This window comes from Rattus norvegicus, chromosome 4, assembly GCF_036323735.1.
Source record: "Rattus norvegicus strain BN/NHsdMcwi chromosome 4, GRCr8, whole genome shotgun sequence".
Taxonomy (NCBI): domain Eukaryota; kingdom Metazoa; phylum Chordata; class Mammalia; order Rodentia; family Muridae; genus Rattus; species Rattus norvegicus.
In genome coordinates, this window is record NC_086022.1 from 26479321 (window position 1) to 26500394 (window position 21074).

Below are 21074 nucleotides of genomic sequence, written 5' to 3' on the forward strand. Positions count from 1 at the left end.
ACACCTATATAATCTGTAGCTCACAGGTTCTCAACCCCTTCCTATCCCATAGTTACATTATGATTCCTGACTGTAGCAAAATTACATACATAAAGTAGCAGTGAAATGATTTTAAGGTTGGGAGTCACCATAACATGAGAAACTGTTATGGTGTATTAAAGGGTTGAAGCATTAGGAAGGCTGAGAACCAATGCTGTAGACAGTAAATATTCTGTTAAGGTATTATTAACTTCACACTGATAAAGTTGCAAAAATGATGGAAGTGGGAAAATTCTTTGAAAAACAACACTCACCCAATCTGAAACAAACAAATAACATCTGAATAGCCTAATAATTAAGCTGAATTATAACTAAAACATACTCCTACTAGTACATCCATTTTTAATTTGTTGGAAATTTGTAGAAAATTTAAAGACTGTTTTGTAGTCCGTAGGTGACAGTCTTTTGTCAAATGTAATGAGGCATATATATTTACTGTGTGTCTTAGTCAGGGTTTTTTTTTTTTTTTTTTTTTTTTTTTTGGTTCTTTTTTTCGGCGCTGGGGACCGAACCCAGGGCCTTGCGCTTCCTAGGTGTTAGTCAGGGTTTCTATTCCTTCACAAAGCATCATGACCAAGAAGCAAGTTGGGGAGAAAAGCACTTTCACATTGCTGTTTATCACCAAAGGAAGTCAGGACTGGAACTCAAGCAGGTCAGGAAGCAGGAGCTGATGCAGAGGCCATGGAGGGATGTATCTTAACTGGCTTGCTTCCCCTGGCTTGCTCAGCTTGCTTCCTTATAGAACCCAGGACCACCAGTCCTGCTACAGTGGGCTGGGTTCTCCTCCACTGATCACAGTTGAGAAAATGCCTTACAGTTTGGTCTCATGGAGGCATTTCCTCAACTGAGACTCCTTTCTCTGTGATAACTTCAGCTTGTGTCCACTTGACACACAACCAGCCAGTACACTGTGTGATATCTTTTTTCTCTCTTAAGTGATGATATCTCATTTTGGGACAAGAAAGAAGAATTGATAGATCAGTTTGTTTGATGATGAAATTATTTTTCCGATACTAATAGCATATTGTTTTATTTCATCTTATAGTCAAGTCGGGATAGTCAAGTAACTCATCAAATTCTTATGAGAGCTATTTTAATATACACAAAAGTCTTTGCATAGAGTCTAGAGCATAATAATTATGTTCTTAAAACTATTGTCAATGTTCATGACTCTTTTAAATCTCAATGATTCACCATCGCCAAGTAATAAAGTATAAATTCCTTAACACTGCTTCAGGTTTTCTATATTGTGGTGGCCAACAATCTTCTTAAGTCTTGTTTGTTTTTCTATCCTAGTAAAAGTTCTTTTATTGAAAGAAAATAAATTAGCACAATTTGTTACCACAACAGAGTTCCACACATGCAAGGACAGGAAACTAAGTGCAGCCCAGCTCTGTGTGGATTGGAATTAAAAATCCGGAAGCAGGACTTTCCCCAGATCTCTTATCTAGCCTCAGCACACAGTCTCCTGTGCCTAGATTTCTCTGGAAAATGTCTTCCTTTGCTTCTGTGCCTGTGACAGTGTAACCTTGTGATTTTACAACCCACTACTAGTTGCAAACCACTTCTAGTTGATGTGTCAAATTCAATTTGTAGTGAAATTTCTGGGCCTGTGGGGCAGCTGGCAGCTTGCGTTTCTTCTTCCTCTGCTTCCAACAGCTCCACCTCCTGTGGGTTCCTCCAGGCTTACTCCAAAGGACCCAGTGGGCTGAGTGCAGAGCAAGCCTGAAGCCAGCACAGTGGGAAGATTGGCTTGCAGCTCATCCCTGTTCATTTTCTTCCCTGCAGCATTGCTGTTCCTGCCTGGTTGTTTATATCACTACCTGAAACTGTTGGATCTGTGGACATTTCCTTGCTTTTGTTCAAGCCCAGTGTATTGATTAGGCACCTTTATTCCCACTGCCATTCCAATGCTTTGGTTTTCTGTGTTATTCAGTTGCATGAATTTTGCTGGTGAATTGGGAAGAACTAGGTAGAAATGAAAGTAAATGTAATTTTATATTCTTTCCACAGATATTATTCCTTGCATTCTTTCAGTCCATACAGGCTGTAAAAAGGGCTGGGGAGGTAGCCAGTGAAGTGAACTGCTTTCTTCACAGGCTTGATGACCTGAATTCAAATCTCCAGCACCCACATAAAACTCTGGTCTATGACTCCAGGTCAGAGGTGTGGGAAACGAGATAAGAGACAGGTGGATCTGAGGGGCTTGCTGTCCAGTCAGTGTAACCAAAGTAACCAAAGAATTCTGGGTTGAATGAGAGGCCTTGTCTCAAAAAAAAATATTGACTTCTGACCTCCACATAAGCAAGTGCAAACACACACATACACACACACACACACACACACACACACACACACACATGCACGGGCACACACACACACACACACACACACACTCTCTCTCTCTATGGGGAATTATAGGGACTATTTTGGATTATTCAGAAAGACTAGCTAAGGTCTACTACTAAAAGGTGTTGATACTTTCTAGTACTGTTTAATGATTCACACATCAGAGTTGCTTGTCTGTGATTCTGTGCTGAAATATGCTGACATCTGAGTTGAGGGTATTTTTGGTGGGGTGTGGGGTGTGGGGTGGGGGTGGTAAAACCAGAACCTGGATTATCCTAAGTCAGTGCTGTATCACTGAGCTCCATCCTCAGTCCCTGGCCTCCTCTTCTTGTTTTCTACTTTTAAATCTTTGGTAGCATGTTTTACATTTGGGGGAAGAAGCTCCAAATTCAGTAACTCATGACTTGGGTTTATGATTGATCATAATTTACTGTCAGTATAAAAACTTCCTCTTGGGGTATGAGTAGAATATCTTTTCAACCAAGTACTGTTGAAGTGAGCACTGTAAGATTAGGTTTTATGTGTTTTATAAGGGGACTCATTTTAACTAGCATGTTGCCTTTGGATATTAAAGTGGAATTTTATATACATGTACTATATGATTCAAAATACATCTCTAAGCTGGGCTTGAGGATGTAGCTGTAATTTGATATATTGTCATCTGCTGAAAGACAAACTATGTGTTTAATGTAACCCAAGTGTTGTGTTAATATAACCCAGTGTTCTGTTTTATCTTAGTGGTTCTTCCTGGCTATTCTTTATTTTGGTTATTTACTCCTTACTGTTATTATGCAGATATGTGACAGTGTATAGAAAATTATTTTTAAGATTCTTATTTGATCCTTTCTTGTTCCTCTTAGGGTAGAGCCTGGATCAGAGTAGCACTCATGGAAAAACATTTGTCTGAATACATCTCTACAGCTTTGAGAGACTTCAAAACAACCAGGTTTAAAAGTCCTTTCAATTTTCTAATACTTATGATTTGAAAATCAGAATGATGTAGTAGTCTGAAGTTCTCAACTTTCTGATCATCTATTTTTCTTACTGCTCAGATAAATCTGCTGTCTTCTTAGAAAAGTGTAATTTGTCACCTGACTATACATTTGACTAACTGATTGGTATAAGGCACACATGGTGCCACCTGGAATGTCTTTTTACCGAACCATTCTGAGTATCGATTGGTCAGTGCTTTGAGCTTTCTTCTCCCCATTCACTTTCCTTTGACAAATTTGAAGGAAGTTCTAAATATGACATTCTTAAATGTCTGGTCTCTTTCCCCAGCGTAATGCTTATTTCTCTGCTTGAGAAGACTTTAAGTAGATCATTTATTTCTTTCATTCATGTACAGAATTAATAATGGTTTTATTGTCTTTTCAGTGAACTTTGTAGATATTACTCTTCTAAAGGTTACATAGATTTAAGGGATGTCCTACTGTTTGCTCTGTATAAATGAAGACCTTACTGCTTTTTAATTGGTGGTAAAAAGGTTCCTGCTACACAAGTCGTTAAATATTTAGTTCTTGTTTGGTGACGTGCATTTGCTGCTGTTGATGGCACTGCTTTCCTCTATGTTGGACGTACTTGTGAATGAAAGCATTTAGTAATCTCATTATACTGTATAGTGCCATTGCACAAGGCACTATATAAGATAAATTAAATAGGTTCATATAAAAACCAAATTTAGTTGTTCAATTGCCATATCACATTTCAGCCACTCCATTCATAACAAGTTGTAGAGCATTTCCCTTCTCATGGAAAGGCTGCCTTGATGCTTCTAAAAGACTCTCCGTATTTACCTCATTCTGATTTCTGAAAAGGATGGGAAAACGGCAGCTGTAAATCAGCTTTGAAAGAGGATTAAGAATAAAGACCTCATGAATCTGGAGCCTCGATTTCCATGTCCTGATAGATCTAACACTCTAGATTTTAATAAAACCTTGACATGAGTTATGACATTCTTTTTGCCAGCTAACTGGTACAGAATTTTTCAACTCTGTAAATAATAAATAAAACAGTAAACTTTTAATCTGACAGATACAAAAAATTATTATGATAATAAATTTGATCAGAAAGACATTTATGAAAGTGTTTTAATAAGATAAATATACTATGTATTTATTGAGATTTTTAGCAACTTGATACTCTTGGCCTATATCTAAAGATGGATAACGTGATAAACTCTTAGATCTTTAAAATGAACCTGACAAAATGAAATTTTATCATCACAGGGAGACAAACTTAATTATAAAAAGAAATATTGATGGTACAAATGCTTTGTAAAAAAAAAAAAAAGCAAAACTACAGCACAGTATCAGAATCTAGTATAAATTCTAAAAAGTCTAAATTAAAACTAAGCTTATATAATAATTATCTCTTATATAATTGTAATTAATCTTTTCTAAGTGAACACAGAAATGTCTCTCAAGTTTTAGTTAAGATGATTGGGTGTGATAGGCATAAATTTTGAATAGATTGTTTTCAGAACAATAGTTAAAAAAATCAAAGGGAAACATTTTAGCTCTGTCTTACATCTAGCCGTAACCTGATGACAAAGGAAATGATTCAATTCTAAATACAAAAGTTTCTGAAATAAAAGGTTTTGTAATACTCTACAAACATATTCTATTCAAAACACAAATGTGGCTTGGTACATATTATATGCATACATGTATGTGTGTATACATAAACATATCTGCCCTAACAGAGGTGCTTGAATGTGAATGCAGTGGCTTCATAATTCACAAGAAGGAAAGTGAGCACAAAGGTATTTCAGAATTTTCTTTTTAGATTGTGACTAACAAATGTGAAAACACAAAATGTTTTTAACTACTTAATGTTGTTATTTTTACCGAAATAAATTCAAATAACTTTTTAATTGTAAGTAATTTGAATGTAAATCCCTGACTAAACAAACACACTTGGAAGAGTAAATTTTTAAAATATAAGAATAATCCTGGAGAGAGCAGTTATACATTACCTTTTCTGAATGCTTCCAGACGTAAGTGCATAAAGAGGGAGAAGTTAGTCCTTTAACAATCTTGAGAGTATCTGAATCAAGTGGATTTCTTCTCGTTCTGTCTGACTTCACAGACAAAGAGAAATGATAGTCTTTAAAATAGTGACAGCGTGTTTACCCCAGTTCAAGGGGAGGAGCTAAGGCAGGCTACTTTGAAGCCCTAATTGAGTATCCAAGGATGGAGGAAGGGTGGAGGAAGGGTGGGGAGCTGAAGTACAAATTCTTGGAGTACATGATCACCTTCAAAGCATTAAAGAATTTCATGTGAACTTGTTGCTGAACTGGAAAGTGTCTTGAGGAGCAACTGAAAAAAAAAAAAAAGAATAAAAACTTGGAATGTTTTGTGATTCAGGAATTTGGGTGTTATCTGGAGACAGCCAGAATTGGGAAGTGATAGAGTACAATCTAAGATTTTCTTTAAGGTAGAATATTACTTTGATAGCATCCTGGGGAAAAATCTCAAATGAAAAGTGAAAACAGGATTGGTTTGTTCAAAGTTCAGTTTCTGTCCATCTACAAAGAATTAATTGGAAACATTAAGCCAAGTTTTATACATGTGACATTTGAAACAATATTGAAAATGAATGTTTTAAGTAGTAAATATTGGCAATAATAGATTAGAGAAAAGCTGGCGGAAGCTGAGGAGAAGGGCAACCCTGTAGGAGGACCAGCAGTCTCGATTAACCTGGACCCCCGAGATCTCTTAGACACTGAATCACCAACCAGACAGCATACACCACTGAGATGTGGCCCCCAACATACATACAGCAGAGGACTCCTGGGTCTGGGTTCAGTCAGAGAAGATGCACCTAACCTTCAAAGAGACTGGAGGCCCCAGGAAGTTTAGAGGTGGGGTGGGTGTGGTGCAGGGAGGAGTTATGGGATGTGGAACCGTTGGGTAGACCTGGAGTGGAATAAAATATGGATTGTATATATAAATAAATAAATACATACATACATACATACACTAGGAAGCAAATATGATTATCATGATGTAAGAAGACAAAGAATATGTTAAGCAAAATGACCTGAAACATCCTACATTTGGTATAAAATATTATGTATCATAAAAAATTAGCTTTACAAAAACCTAAACTTAGTTGCGTCAGTATTTAATTTAAAATGATAAATTATGTCATAAAGAAATGTCAGTTTTTATAATATTTTGGTATAAATATAGGAGGGACTAAAGTATAAAATAAAACTTTGTAAATTCCTGAGGTGGTTGTGGTGCATATTAAAAAAGATTCTCTATCATCCTGTCCTAGTGCCATATGGCTTCTGCAGGACATTTTCATCTCAGCCAGCAAAGCCTCTCACCCACTAAGCTCCCAATCTCCATCCCACACTGCTGATGGCCACTCTCTGAGCCCAGCGCAATCTCTCCATCCATCTAGTTCCCAGGGCCGGTTGCTGCCTTGAAAGTTCCATACAGAGACTGCCTATCTTGCCGCTCTCTTACTGTGGACTCTGCTCACATTCCCAGCATCCACCCACTGTGGTTATAGTCACAACTCCCAGTAACCCATAAAAATCAAAACTTGATAAGCTTGTAATTTAGCAATCAGATTTATGTCTTTAGCAATCAGATTTATGTTTTAAATTCTCAATTCACAAAACATCCACACAAAAACTCACAACGAATTGATAATGATATAAACTTCCCACCTAGATAAGACAAACTGTCCTATAAAAATCCATCCCTTAAGGAATATTCACAGCTACCTGTGGCCATTTAAGGCCACATGGATCTGGGTCGTCCTTCTCTGCCTACATCTTGGTTCCTCTTTCTCTTTTCTTCTCTACCACCTTACAAAACTCCGTCCCCACCTTACTCTTTCACTGCCCATCACAGGCCCTGCCTTCTCGTGTGCCAGCCCTCACCTGCATAGAGACAACAGTCCACACTGAGCTATTACTGATGATGGAGCTCTCAATTTCAGAAAAGTGGCTAAAATAGTGATGAGTTGCTAAATCTTTTAAGAACCAAGAGTTTTAGAATCTATAAATATGCCAAATTTACATTAAAATTATCCTTTGATATCTATGAATTTGCTTTCTATGATGTCTGTTACCCATTGACTGGGAAATTCCAGAAGTAATTCGCACATTTTATATAACTGCTTTTACAGGCTGTCGCTAATACCCGCTTTAATCAGTTGTTACTGTAAATCTCTTCATGTGACTGGTTTATGTTGAACTCTGTCGTAATGTGGATGGGGAAGCATAGCATAGATGGCAGTTGTTACTGTAAATCTCTTCATGTGACTGGTTTGTGTTAAACTCTGTCGTAGTGTGGATGGGAAGCATAGCATGGCAGGGCAGTTGTTACTGTAAATCTCTTCATGTGACTGGTTTATGTTGAACTCTGTCGTAATGTGGATGGGAAGCATAGCATAGCATAGCATAGCATAGCATGGATGGCAGCTGCTCCGTATGTCTGGAGACTCTCGGTATATGAAAACACCGTAAGTCAAAACCACACTTACTGTGCCAACTGCCGGGCACCAGAGCTTAGCCTATCGTACTTTAATATTCTCAAAACTTTTATGAAAGCCCATGGTTGGGCAAGTGAAGCAGCAGGTCTGTTCTCACATACAATGATCATGGGATGGGATGGGAGCCGCAGCTCACTGCCCTGCCCCTGCCCTGGAAAAGATAATGCAGCGAAGCACAATTGCTGTTGAATGTCCACTGTTTCTCAGTACCTTTAGGTCAAAAAGTGGAAGCTGAACTTATATATTGATAGCATATCTTGATATTATGGTTTTCAGGCATTCAGTGGGTATCTTGGGATATTCTTCATTGATGAAGAAAGCTTCTGTATTAAGATAAAAAATAAACATTATTAAAAGTTGCTTTTGGATTGTCCTACCTCATGACTTATACCAAAACTCCAAGTAGATCCAATTTACTTATTGTTTGATTGATTGATTGTTCATTGACATACCTTTCTGCTGAGTATATTGTGCAGAACCTTACAGGAAAGACACCTGCTATTGACGGTGGATTCCACACTCCCAAGTGAACATATTCCATATACTACATACAGATAAATATCAAAGCATTCACATAGTTATTCAATAAGATAGAATTTCAAAGAATTCTACATATAAATATTTCCAAAGACAATAAAATAAGTATTATTCAATAAAAGTAGCTCACAACACATCAGAATATTTAAGAAATTCTAAGAAACATAACAATATTTACCAATTTGCCTGTTCTATTATACCATGATGCCAGTCTATGGCTACATATAAATATATCTAAGGTGTATTTCCATGTAAGCATTCTTATACAAACATATTTCTTTTTGTATTTTTATTGAATATTTTATTTATATTTCTAATGTTATCCCCTTTCCTGGTTCCCCCCTCTCCCTTATCCCCTCCTTCTGCTTCTATAAGGATGCTCCCCCACCCACCCACTTACTCCCACCTCATCACCCTGACATCCCCCTACACTGGGGAATCAAGCCTTCACAGGACCAAGGGCCTCTCCTCCTATTGATGCCAGACAATGCCATCCTCTGCTACATATGCTGCTAGAGCCATGTGTACTCTTTGGTTGGTGGTTTAGTCCCTGGGAGCTCTGGGGTCTGGTTGGTTGATATTATTGTGTAGATCCAATTTAAATACAAAATTATTGAAAGAAAACATAGGTTTAACTCTTTGATATTTCCTTGACATGATATCCTATGTACAAAGATCAAAAGAAAACTAAATAAATTAGATATCAATATTTATAACTTGATTCTTCCGTGGATACCATTGATAGGTAAACAAGAACACAGAGTAGGAAAAAAATTAAAAGTCACATAAGAAGTATATCTAGAAAAAATATATATATAATCTTTTACCAATTGTTAGTAAAAATGAGAAAACTTTTCTCTGACAGAGGAATATAAATTGTTCGTAAATAGCAAAATAAAGCCTTGATGGATAATTTTCACTGTTAGCCCAACAGAATCTGAATCTCTGGATGTATCTTTAAGATGGGATTTCTAGACAAATTTAACTGTGGAGAGATGATCAAGCATGAATGTAGGTGACAGCACACCATCTTTGGTATACCAAGCTGAATAAAAAGGGAAGAGGAGAAAGCCAGCTGAGTAGTTCCCCTTCTCTGTTTCTGAGTCTGCTAAAATATAAGGACAGCCTTATGCTCCCACTCTAATGTACTCTACCATGCCTTTCCCTCCACGGTGGGTTATACCCTCAAAATGTGAGTCAAATCACACCTTCTCTTTTAAGTTGCTTCTTATCAGATATTCAGTTGTAGTAGTAGAAAGTAAGTAATGAAAAGCTTGGCACCGTTAGCTCCCGAGAAATGCAAACCAGAAACATTATGAAACTTAGGAAGTGAGATGTGTATTTACAAAAGATTACATGAAAGAAAATGTTGATGAGAACTGGGAAAATTTGGATCTCCAATGCGTTGCTTGTTTCAAAAGTAAAATGCCATAGCCACTTTAAAAACAGTCTGCAGTTGCTCAAAAATTTTAAATTATCATAAAACCTATCATATGACACATAGGGTTTGAGTGTATGGATGTCTGTTATTCCTATATATCAATGCATGTATATAAAATTGATATCATAGTTATAAAATGTCCATCTACTTATAGCTACAGTATTCATAATAACCGAAAGAGAAAACAACCCAAATCCCCATTACATAAAGGAGCGAAATGCATCCTCTCATTCAACCATAAAAATGATCGGAGTAGTGCCAACATTACATACATTGGCAACATGGAAGTCCAAAGATAAACCTTGGTAACATGCAAAGCGAAAGAAGCCATTTACAGAAGGCCAGGTAGTATATGGTTTCAGTAATTGGAATGTCCAGGATACCTGAATAAGTACGTAGGAACAGGAATGAGGTCAGTGAGGTATAGACGGATTGGGAGAGTCACTGGAAGAGGGCTTGGAAGGAAATGATAGGTAACTGATAGCAGAAGCTGTGCTGTCTTGGTTTTTGTCAAGTTGTAAGCCAAATAAAGCCTTCCCTCTCAGTGCTGCTTTTGTCATGGTGTTCGTAACAGCAGCTGAAATCGGACTAAGACAGCTATTGTGATAGTTGATCTTCTCTGTCCATTTCACTGATTTTGTTATCTCCATGGAAAGACGCTTCTAAATGTGTCTATAAGGATGTTTTCAGAAAAAAAAAATTTTTTAAAGATTTATTTATTATGTATACAGCGTTGCACCCGCATGTACACTTGCAGGCCAGAAGAGGGCACCAGATTTCATTATAGATAGTTGTGAGCCACCATGTGGTTGCTGGGGATTGAACTCATGACCTCTGGATGAGCAGACAGTGCTCTTAACTTCTGAGCCATCTCTCCAGCCCGTTTTCAGAAAATTTTAACCGAAGCATAGATACATGCTAATGTGAATAGCACCATTCTATGAGCTGGAGCCAGGAGTGAATAAGAAGGGCAGATAGCAGTACACCAGCATCCATATCTCTGCTTCCTCACTGCGGGTGCCATCTGACCAACATCCTCATATCCCCACCACCATGCCTTCTCCACAGCGATGGACTATATCACCAAGTCATAAGTCCAAAGAAACCTTTCCTCCCTTTAGTTGCTTGTCAGGTACTGGGTCACAGCAAACAAAAAAAGTGACCAATACAGGTCCATTATTTCCTATGGTGGAGTATGAAAATGTGTTATAAAAATTGGAGCTGATAATTGTAGAACCAATTAAAGTATACTGCAAGAGTACTTTATAAGGGTTAATTTGTAATAACTACACTGTACTGTAAATATACTTTAGGTTACTTTGTAGTCAGTACACTAGTTGTTTTTAAAAGGGTAAAAATTTATTGAAATCCATTTAGTTTGATGTTAGCTACTGGTTTGCTGTATATGGCTTTTACTATGTTTAGATATGGGCCTTGAATTCCTGATCTTTCCAGGACTTTTATCACGAATGGGTGTTGAATTTTGTCAAATGCTTCCTCAGCATCTAATGAAATGATCCTGTGGTTCTTATCTTTGAGTTTGCTTATATACTGGGTTACATTGATGGATTTTCATATATTAAACCATCCCTGCATCCCTGGGATGAATCCTACTTGATCATGATGGATGTCCGTTTTGATGTGTTCTTGGATTCGGTTTGCAAGAATTTTATTGAGTATTTTTGTGTCAATATTCATAAGGGAAATTAGTCTGAAGTTCTCTTTCTTTGTTGGGTCTCTGTGTGGTTTTGGTATAAGAGTAATTGTAGCTTCATAGAAGGAATTTGGTAGTGCTTTGTTTCAATTTTGTGGAATAGTTTGGACAGTATTGGTATGAGGTCTTCTATGAAGATCTGATAGAATTCTGTACTGAACTCATCTGGTCCTGGGGTCTTTTGGGTTGGGAAACTTCCAATAACTGCTTCTATTTCTTTAGGAATTATGGGGTTGTTTAGATGGTTTATTTGTTTGTGATTTAACTTCGGTACCTGGTATCTGTCTAGAAAACTGTTCATTTCCTCCAGATTTTCCAGTTTTGTTGAATATAGGCTTTTGTAGTAGGATCTGATGATTTTTTAAATTTCTTCAGATTCTGTTGTTATGTCTCCCTTTTCATTTTTGATTTTGTTAATTTGGACACACTCTCTGTGACCTCTGGTTAGTCTGGCTAAGGGTTTATCTATCCTGTTGATTTTCTCAAAGAGCCAACTCCTGGTTTTGTTGACTTTTTGTATAGTCCTTTTCATTTCTACTTGGTTGATTTCAGCTCTGAGTTTGATTATTTCCTGCCTTCTACTCCTCTTGGGTTTATTTATTTCTTTTTGTTCTAGAGCTTTTAGGTGTGCTGTCAAGATGCTAATGCATGCTCTCTCCTGTTTCTTTTTGCAGGCAGTCAGAGCTATGAGTTTTCCTCCAAGTACCACTTTCATTGTGTCCCATAGGTTTGGGAATGTTGTATCTTCATTTTCATTAAATTCTAAGACGTCTTTAATTTCTTTCTTTATTTCTTCCTTGACCAAGTTGTCATCGAGTAGGGGATTGTTCAACTTCCATGTATATATGGGCATTCTGTCATTGTTGTTGTTATTGAAGACCAGTCTTAGTGTGTGGTGATCTGATAGGATGCATGGGATTATTTCTATTTTCCTGTATCTGTTTGTGACTGGTTATATGGTCAGTTTTGGAGAAGGTTCCATGAGGTGCTGAGAAGAAGGTGTAACCTTTTGATTTAGTATGGAATGTTCTGAACTAGAAAATATCATCCTGAGTGAGGTAACTCAATCACAGAAAAACACACTTGGTATACACTCACTGATAAGTGGATATTAGCCAAAAAGCTCGAATTACCCAAGATGCAATCCACAGACCACAGGAAGCTCAAGAAGAAGGATGACCAAAATGCAGATGCTCCCACTCCTTCTTAAAAGGGGAAAAATATCCATAGGAGGGGGTATGGAAGCAAAGTTTAGAGCAGCGACTGAAGGAACGGCCATTCAGAGCCTGCCCCACATGGGCCCATGTGTGTGTGTGTGTGTGTGTGTGTGTGTGTGTGTATATATATATATATATATATATATATATATACATATATATATATATATATATATACAGATGTGTATACACACACACACACACACACACATATACAGGCGCCAAAACTAGATGAGATTGATGAAGCTAAAAAAATGCATGCTGAAAGGGACCAGATATAGGTCTCTCCTGAGAGACACATCCAGAGCATGTCCAAACCACTGAACTAAGAACAGGACCCCCTTGGGGGGAATTAGAGGAAGTATTGAAAGAGTTGAAGGAGCTTGCAACCCCATAAGAATGACAGTGCCAACCAACCAGAGCTTCCAGGGACTAAACCACTACCGAAAGACTACATACATGGACTGACCCAGGGTTCCAATTGCATATGTAGCCAAGAATAACCTTGTTGGGCACCAGTGGAAGGGGAAGCCCTTGGTCCTGCCAAGGTTGAACCCCCAGTGCAGGGGAATATGGGGGGGCAGTAAGGGGGATGTATGGGGGGAATACCATATGGGGGAGGGGAGGGGAGGGGAAGGGAGGGGAGGAGAGCTTATGGACAGGAAACCAGGAAGGGGAATAACATTTGAAATGTAAGTTAAGAAATATATCTAACAAAAAAAATTAAAAAATTTATTGAAATCATGTAGATATAAAAAATAGGTTTTTATGAATTCTGAAAGCATGAAGTGATATAGCAGTGTGTGCTAGTATATTTTATAGTTAACAACTTTATTTAAATTGTAATGTTTAGGATCCTATGTTGAAATAAGGATGCTTTGTACAGTAAGCTTAACTCTTTGTGATTGCTCTTCCCTATCTTAACCTTCTTCAAAAGCGTAAATCTCATTGTCCTCTTAATCCAATCTTTTATTACCTTTTCTTTTTTGCTCTATTCATGTTTTTCTTTTTCTAGAACTTTATACCTTCTCTTCTTGGCTTTAAATATTGTCTATATCATCCTGAGACCACATTTAAATCTCCAGATAAATAGTTCATATGTGTTTCCCCTTCCCATAACACTGTTTGCCCTTGTCAAATGATTTCACTGGGTACACATAGTTAAACAACTAGAAGTGTAAAATCCATACTCAACTTCTCTTTTATTCCCTGTTCATTGGAAAAGTCTGGTTGGTTCTATCTTAAATTTATTTGGAATCTCTTCTCTCTTTACCCTCTAAGATTCTTAGAGTAATCCTTTATTTCCAGACTACATTCGTACCGATTAGCCTCCAAAATGAGCTTTTAGTTTACACCACCAGGAGCCATGACCTACCTTGAAAGTTAGAGATCTTGTCAATTTTTCCATAAAATATGTAAATGACTGCTATTGCCTTATCCAACATGTTTCAGTTATATCTCTTGAAACCTTTTCTGGTTTTACTGCTGTCTGACTGGGGGCCCTGTAATGAGTTGTTTAAGTTCTCTGGAGGATCATATGTAGCAGCAAAATTTAAAAACAACTTCAATAAAATAGTTATAATTATGCCCTATGCTCAATAAATATTGTTCACTGTTTTTGTAAATGGCTCACAGCCTACAGAACCTTCTGTGGTTAGACTCATGTAGATCTGGGGTTCATATTAGACAGGAGTACACCAGTTTCTAATGACTCCAAATTAGGATCTCATCTCTCCCTCAAGAAAATGTTTACCCACTTTGCAGTATTTACCACTCTCCATAATTGTCCTTTTGTTTTTTGGTTTTTGTTTTTTGGGTTTTTTTTTTTTTTTTGGCCTATCAATTTACTGAGATGTTATGCACCAGAGACAATAAACTGTCTAGTTTTTTTCTTTCTTTCTTTGCCATTATAAATGCAGTCAGCAGCATAGTTCTTGTCACAGAGCAGGAAGGGTTTGTTATGTAGTCAGTGGTAAAATGATCAGTGAATTTCACATTCTTAAGATCTCTGGAGATTGGCGTTATATCCCTGTTTCACATCCATTTAACTCTGAGGATAACACAATGCTTATTTATGCCTTTGTCTAACACATGGGAAGATTTTCTCCCAGATGCTCCTTATAGTTTATATGTACAGATTAAACTGAAAACAGTAAAGAAAAACATCCATAACAAAATCTCCTCAACTTGAAAGCTTCTTCACATTTTAACAGTGTGCTGTCAGAGTAAAACTTACCATCTTTACAGAAGGGTAATTTGAAGCGTGATTTTGTTCTGCACTATTTTGATCCCACCACGGGTTATTTGTTGTTTATCAACCTGAAAGGCCTTAGAAGAGGCTTTCGGAATGAACAATCGGATGGCATTATAAGAGAGCTAACTTATATATGATCAACAGAAAGAATAAGGATGCTACTCACTGCTAGTCATTAGCACATTTTTAGCCAAAATGTAAATAATTGGTAGGAATGTACCTAATAAAAATAGAGATCACAATAATATGAAAAATTGCTTGCTTATAAAATATTGAGGAGTACCCAATAGTATATTCTTTTATTTGTGTGGAATTTTATGTATTTTTACATCAGTACTTTAAATATTTATCTTCTTGGAATTCAGGGTACTGTTTTTGTTAATGTTCTCAAAAATATTTTCTTTAGAACAAAAAATACTGTTAACAAAGGAGTGGTGTGTGTGTGCATGGATGTGCGTGTGCGTGTGTGTGTATGTGTGTGTGAGTGTGCTTACTTTTTTATGTTTTTTTATTATTATTTTTATTTATTTGAGTATACACTAGCTGTCTTCAGACACACCAGAAGAGGGCATCAGATGGTTGTGAGCCACCATGTGGTTGCTGGGAATTGAACTCAGGACCTCTGGAAGAGCAGTCGGTGCTCTTAACCACTGAGCCATGTCTCCAGCCCCCGTGTGTGCTTACTTTATGCTCAGCATTCCTACTGAGCAACCTTGGCCAGCTTTTCTTTTTTTTTTTTTTTGGTTCTTTTTTTCGGAGCTGGGGACCGAACCCAGGGCCTTGCGCTTCCTAGGTAAGCGCTCTACCACTGAGCTAAACCCCCAGCCCCTTGGCCAGCTTTTCTATTCCAATTCTTCTGTGAGACAGTATTAAACGGTTGAAATTTTATAATCTCTTGAAATTTTGGAAAGTGAGGTTACAAGTTTTATTAAGAAGGTAAATATGAATTTCCTTCTACCTCTTTAATGTATAAATCACTAATGTCTTCCAACTAAGTGGTTCAATTCATTGTGAAAGCATGTCAGACTTAGACGTACGTTTTTCTGAAATTTTTCCTCACAGAAACAGTAATGGAAAGCTGAAACCATGACAGTCAAGCCTCCAAGGAGTCTTCCTCTTGTATTTGTCCTCTCTACTCACTGTTGAATTGTTGTCGGATAGTGCCGTGTTACAGTTGTATTATGATTCTACTGGAATAAATTATCGAACATCTAGCAAGTATTTCACTTACTATCTTTAACAAATCATTAGCGTAGAAAGTTGTCTCATTTACTAGGTAGTAGAGCTACCATCTAATTAAAATAAATTATATACATGTAAACATAAGAAATCTTTAGACTCAGATAAATAACTTTCTGAAATGCAGTTAATGTTTTTGTTTTGTTTTGCTGTTCTTTCTTCAGCAGCCCTAATACAGTGCTGACACTAGGGAACAAGTAGATTATTGTTGTTTGGCTCTTAAGCTGTAATTTCAAACTGTGGTGGGCTCAGATGGGTATTAAAAAATAGACTGTTAAGGAATGGAGAGATGGTTCAGTGGTTAAGAGCACTGTTTGCTCTTTCAGAGGTTCTGGGTACTGAACCTTAATGGTGGCTCACACCCATCTGTAACTCTAGGCCCAGGGGGTCTGATGCTTTCTTCTGGCCTCCAAGGATCTAAGGCATACAAGTGGTCCACATACTTACGTCTAAACAAAACACTCATACACATAAAATAAAAATAAGCAAGTCACTCATGCGTGAGGCGAGCGGAGGGAGACGAGCAGAGGCCAAACTCAGGATCCAACAAGATGGCCGGTCTGCCCCGCAGGATCATCAAGGAAACCCAGCGTTTGCTGGCAGAACCAGTTCCTGGCATTAAAGCAGAACCAGATGAGAGCAACTCCCGTTATTTTCATGTGGTCATTGCTGGTCCCAGGATTCCCCCTTTGAGGGAGGGACTTTTAAACTTGAACTATTCCTTCCAGAAGAATACCCAATGGCAGCACCTAAAGTACAGTTCATGACCAAAATTTATCATCCTAATATAGACAAGTTGGGAAGAATATGTTTAGATATTTTGAAAGATAAGTGGTCCCCAGCACTGCAGATCCGAACAGTTCTGCTATCAATCCAGGCTTTGTTAAGTGCTCCTAATCCAGATGATCCATTAGCAAATGGTGTAGCTGAGCAGTGGAAGAGCAACGAAGCCCAAGCCGTAGAAACAGTGAGAGCATGCTCTAGTTCATGCTCTCACTGAACTGTGAGGCTAGACATATAGTGCCTAGGCTATATGCCATGAACAGTATTTAAGTCGATCAGATCATCAAGTATACACCACTTCTGTTCTGCTAAGGCTTCTTCCTTTTTTTGTTTGCATTTAATGGACTCAGTCTTAGAAACATTACAGAATAAGAGCCCAGGCATTTTCATCTTTGGTGATCACATGCACTTAGCAAACCTGTCTTGTCCTGATTCACTGTTGTAAGCATGAGCCGAGGCTGGAAGCATCACCCGGGTTGCAGAGAGATGCTGAGAAGCAGGGCTCTCTGCTTTGACGCCTTTCCCCATCATGGTCTAAGTACAAGGCACTGTGAGTGAAGGCAGTTGTCAGGGTTAGCTGCGAGGGGCATGGGTGTTTTTATTTTATTTTTTAGGGGGAAAGTAGTTTTATTTTAATTTTATGGCCTCCTTTCCCCTCTCCTCTCTTAAGGGATCTAATTGCAGTGGTTAGATGCAGCTAACCGGTTTTTTAGAATATGCTCTCTAGGCAAGTCCAACTTTAGACACTGTAGATGGACAAGCTTGATTGTCTGATCCAAAATGGGAACATTAAATAAACATCACAGCCCTCACTAATGACATCGTGACTTTACCGTCAAGTGTAGATTCTCCGTCCCCCACCCCCAAAAGACGAAGGAAAAGCTTGTGACCATTTTGTATGACTTGTCTGGAAACTTCTATAAATCTTATGTTTTAGTAAAATATTTTTTGTTATTCTTAAAAAAATAAGCAAGTCTTTAAAAAATAATATTTCTTATGAGAAAATAAAGGACAATTGGGTGATTATCAACATCAAAAAACTAGAATTCTTTTTTAAGTAATTTAATTATTATAGTTTTTGTAACTATTATTTCTTAAAGTTCCTTAGAATTTAATTATCTGGAACCACTGAAAAGAAGATGGTATAGAGTAAGGGCCAGCAGTAGAGGGTAGCAGGACACAAGAGATAGTCAATTAGGTAGCAGCGGTCCCAAGCGTGATCTGCAGCTAAATAAAGGTTAAAATAAAGAGGATGGATGAAGCAGAAGGGTATGTGGACACCAGTCACAGAAACAGACTTGTCAGGACAGTATGCAGAAGGGGAAATGAGAGGGGCTGTTCAGGAAAGACCAAGTTGGACTAAAGCCAAAATCCTGTTGCAGTAAAAACCAAACACAGCAAAGTAAAGGTTAGGAAATGAAGGTGGTGTAACACCAAAGAGATACTTCAGCCTCTTTGAAGAAAGGGATATGTGGACAGATTCTCCTGTTGAAAATGAAATCTCAGGAAAGTGAGATACAAAGAACTACTACGCTGAAGTTGTGGCAAGGACAAAGTATACTCCCATGCAGTACTCAGTACTCATCTACTGACAGTGGGACATAAAGAAATCCTTGCAGAGTAGACCTATGCCTGGGTTTGTATAGAACACCAAGTCAGCTGGGTATTTATGTACATTGGAATGATGTTGGTCTATTCACCTCTGAATGAGAAGAACTATGTGTGTTACTTGGATAGCTTGGTGATTTTCCAAGTACCTGGTAAAGAAATCAGCATCTTTACTGAATGACAGTGATTGAGAAGCAATCACTCCTGAACTACTGGAGAACAGTGTGAGGGACATTCATCTCGGAAAGGCCATCATCTTTGTTCTTAGTCATTTCATATGCAAACGATGAGCTTTGAGTGTGTTGGTGTCTAACAAAATTAATATTTTCTGTTATCTTTTAAAATTATATATATAAGTTTCAATTTATATATATAATATATAAAATTCCATTTTATTTATCACTCCATTAATTCATTAAACTCTATTACATTCCATTTTATTTTATAAATTCCATTAGTATTTAGAGGACAAAATAATGTAGTTTTAGATGAAATGACATGCATCTGTACATGCTCATACTCACCCCTCTTCTATGTCCGCCTTTCCAAATGCTCTCAGTTTTGCTTTCCTGCCTCTCATATACAGATAGACATATATGAAGACATATGTGCATGTGTATGAGAAATATATTCATTCAAAAGAAAAATTGTACTTTTTGAGTCTGATTTATGTAGCACAATAATCTTACATTCCTTTCTTTTAAAAATGACATTTTGAAAACATACTTTGCTTAAATAAAACTCGTAATTTTCTTTGTCCTGCTGTGATAAGCAACACGACCAAAAGCAGCTGGGCTTTGGGGAGGTGGGAGGCAGGAGGAAACTTGACACAGAAGCCACACAGGAACACTCCTCACTGGTTGCTCAGTCATGGCTCCTTATACAGCTCAGGACTACTTGCCCAGAGGTGACGCCAGGCAGAGCAGGCAGTGCCCTCCTGCATCACGCATCGATCGGTACAGTGATCTGTAGACATGCTCATAGGCCAGTCTGATCCAGGGAATGCTTCCACGGAGACTTTGCTCTCTGACTATAGTTTATGCCAAGTTACCAATGAAAGCTAACCAGAAATTGTGTGTGTGTGTGTGTGTGTGTGTGTGTGTGTGTGTGTGTGTGTGTGTGTGAATTAGTAGATATAATTTGGAGAACTGGGTTGCCTATTTGAGCAGCTCAGGAACACGAAATTCAGCAAATGGTTTTGACCTCTAAGAGCTGGTAAATTTCTGAATATTTTCAAAAGAAACTTTAAATGAGCACTAACCAGAATAGGATGCTTTAGGCATCAGCAGAGGTAAATTTATGCTCACATTTTGTTAGAGAATGGGTAGTTTCTTTTTTATATACAGGCGTCTTGATAACCATCTGCTTGAGTATCATAGCATTAATGTGAGCATAAAGTACAAAACACCATTTTTTCTAAGTTGTAAAATTGATCAGTAACTGTCAGCATTGCAGAAAGAAAAATTCTTTCTGTGTAGTTTCGAAAAAGATCCCTAAAATGGAGCCTGAATTCGCCACCTACCACTTGACATTTACATTACCCCTTATTAAGGAAATTTCTGGACATCCAAGATCCACTGAGATTATTACTTTAGAGATTCTTTTCCAGAGAGTGTTAAAAAAATAAGGAGTAATGATTTTATTTAGGGTAATGAGTTTGGATGTTTTTAGTTATTTTTATTGGGGTGTAAATATTTTTGTAACTACAATAGTCATTTTTTATTATGAGTAATGAAATTAAACTCTTACGTGACTGTGATTTCTTCAGGAGAACTCTTGGTTTGTTTTCATGCTCATGTATCACTCATTGCACTGCGCAGGAGGTTTTATGAAGAAGGAGCGATTGTCCTGGGGGAAGAGGCAAACATGCTTGCTGGCATGCTGCTGGGCCTCAACGCCATTGACTTCAGGTACGCGGGTCAGCTAGAGGAGTGCGCCTCGTACTTCCGCTCACCGGCTTTCTTTCTCTAAGTATATCGTGGTTGGACTTTAATATTTGACTTCTATTGTTTTCAAACGTAATGGTCCTACTCTCTTAAACTGCCTGGAAGGGAAGAGTAGACTGTCCATCTAGCAGCAGGACTCTGCCGGCACGAGGGGACAGTTCTGGATCCTTACTCTTAGGATTTTCAGCCACTGCTTTAAGATGTAAAGAAATAGATTCGAAGCAAATTTAAAGTAAGCAAAATTCTCTTTTTCCCATGTCCAGATAGAGAAAATTCTGTGAGGATGTCTTAGGTACACTTATTGAATTATTAGTAGTAATTTAAAATATAAAGTATTGTTAATTTCCTTTTATTCTCCACAAGATGAATCAGTTTCAGACCTATAACATATGCTAAAATTGTTTATAGTTAAGTTACTTTGTATATTCTGAAA

At 37.6% G+C, this 21074-nt stretch overlaps 2 protein-coding genes across 4 annotated transcripts in view; one reads left to right on the top strand and one right to left on the bottom strand.

Annotated features, from left to right (window-relative positions):
- Abcb1a (ATP binding cassette subfamily B member 1A) overlaps positions 1-9136 on the bottom strand; it is a 176054-nt gene extending 166918 nt beyond the window's left edge. The window contains exon 1 of the mRNA XM_006235994.5: positions 5366-9136. The gene's annotated coding sequence lies outside the window, so the exon portion shown is untranslated. The remainder of the gene's footprint in view (positions 1-5365) is intronic.
- Positions 1-21074, top strand: part of Rundc3b (RUN domain containing 3B) — a 136904-nt gene that overhangs the window by 61820 nt on the left and 54010 nt on the right. For 2 of the 3 annotated variants that reach the window (XM_006236003.5, NM_001047116.2), the window contains exons 4-5: positions 3249-3334; positions 20516-20605. In XM_006236003.5, coding sequence (XP_006236065.1) covers positions 3249-3334; positions 20516-20605 — 176 coding nt within the window. The remainder of the gene's footprint in view (positions 1-3248; positions 3335-20515; positions 20606-21074) is intronic. The other variant, XM_039108366.2, reaches the window with a different exon arrangement.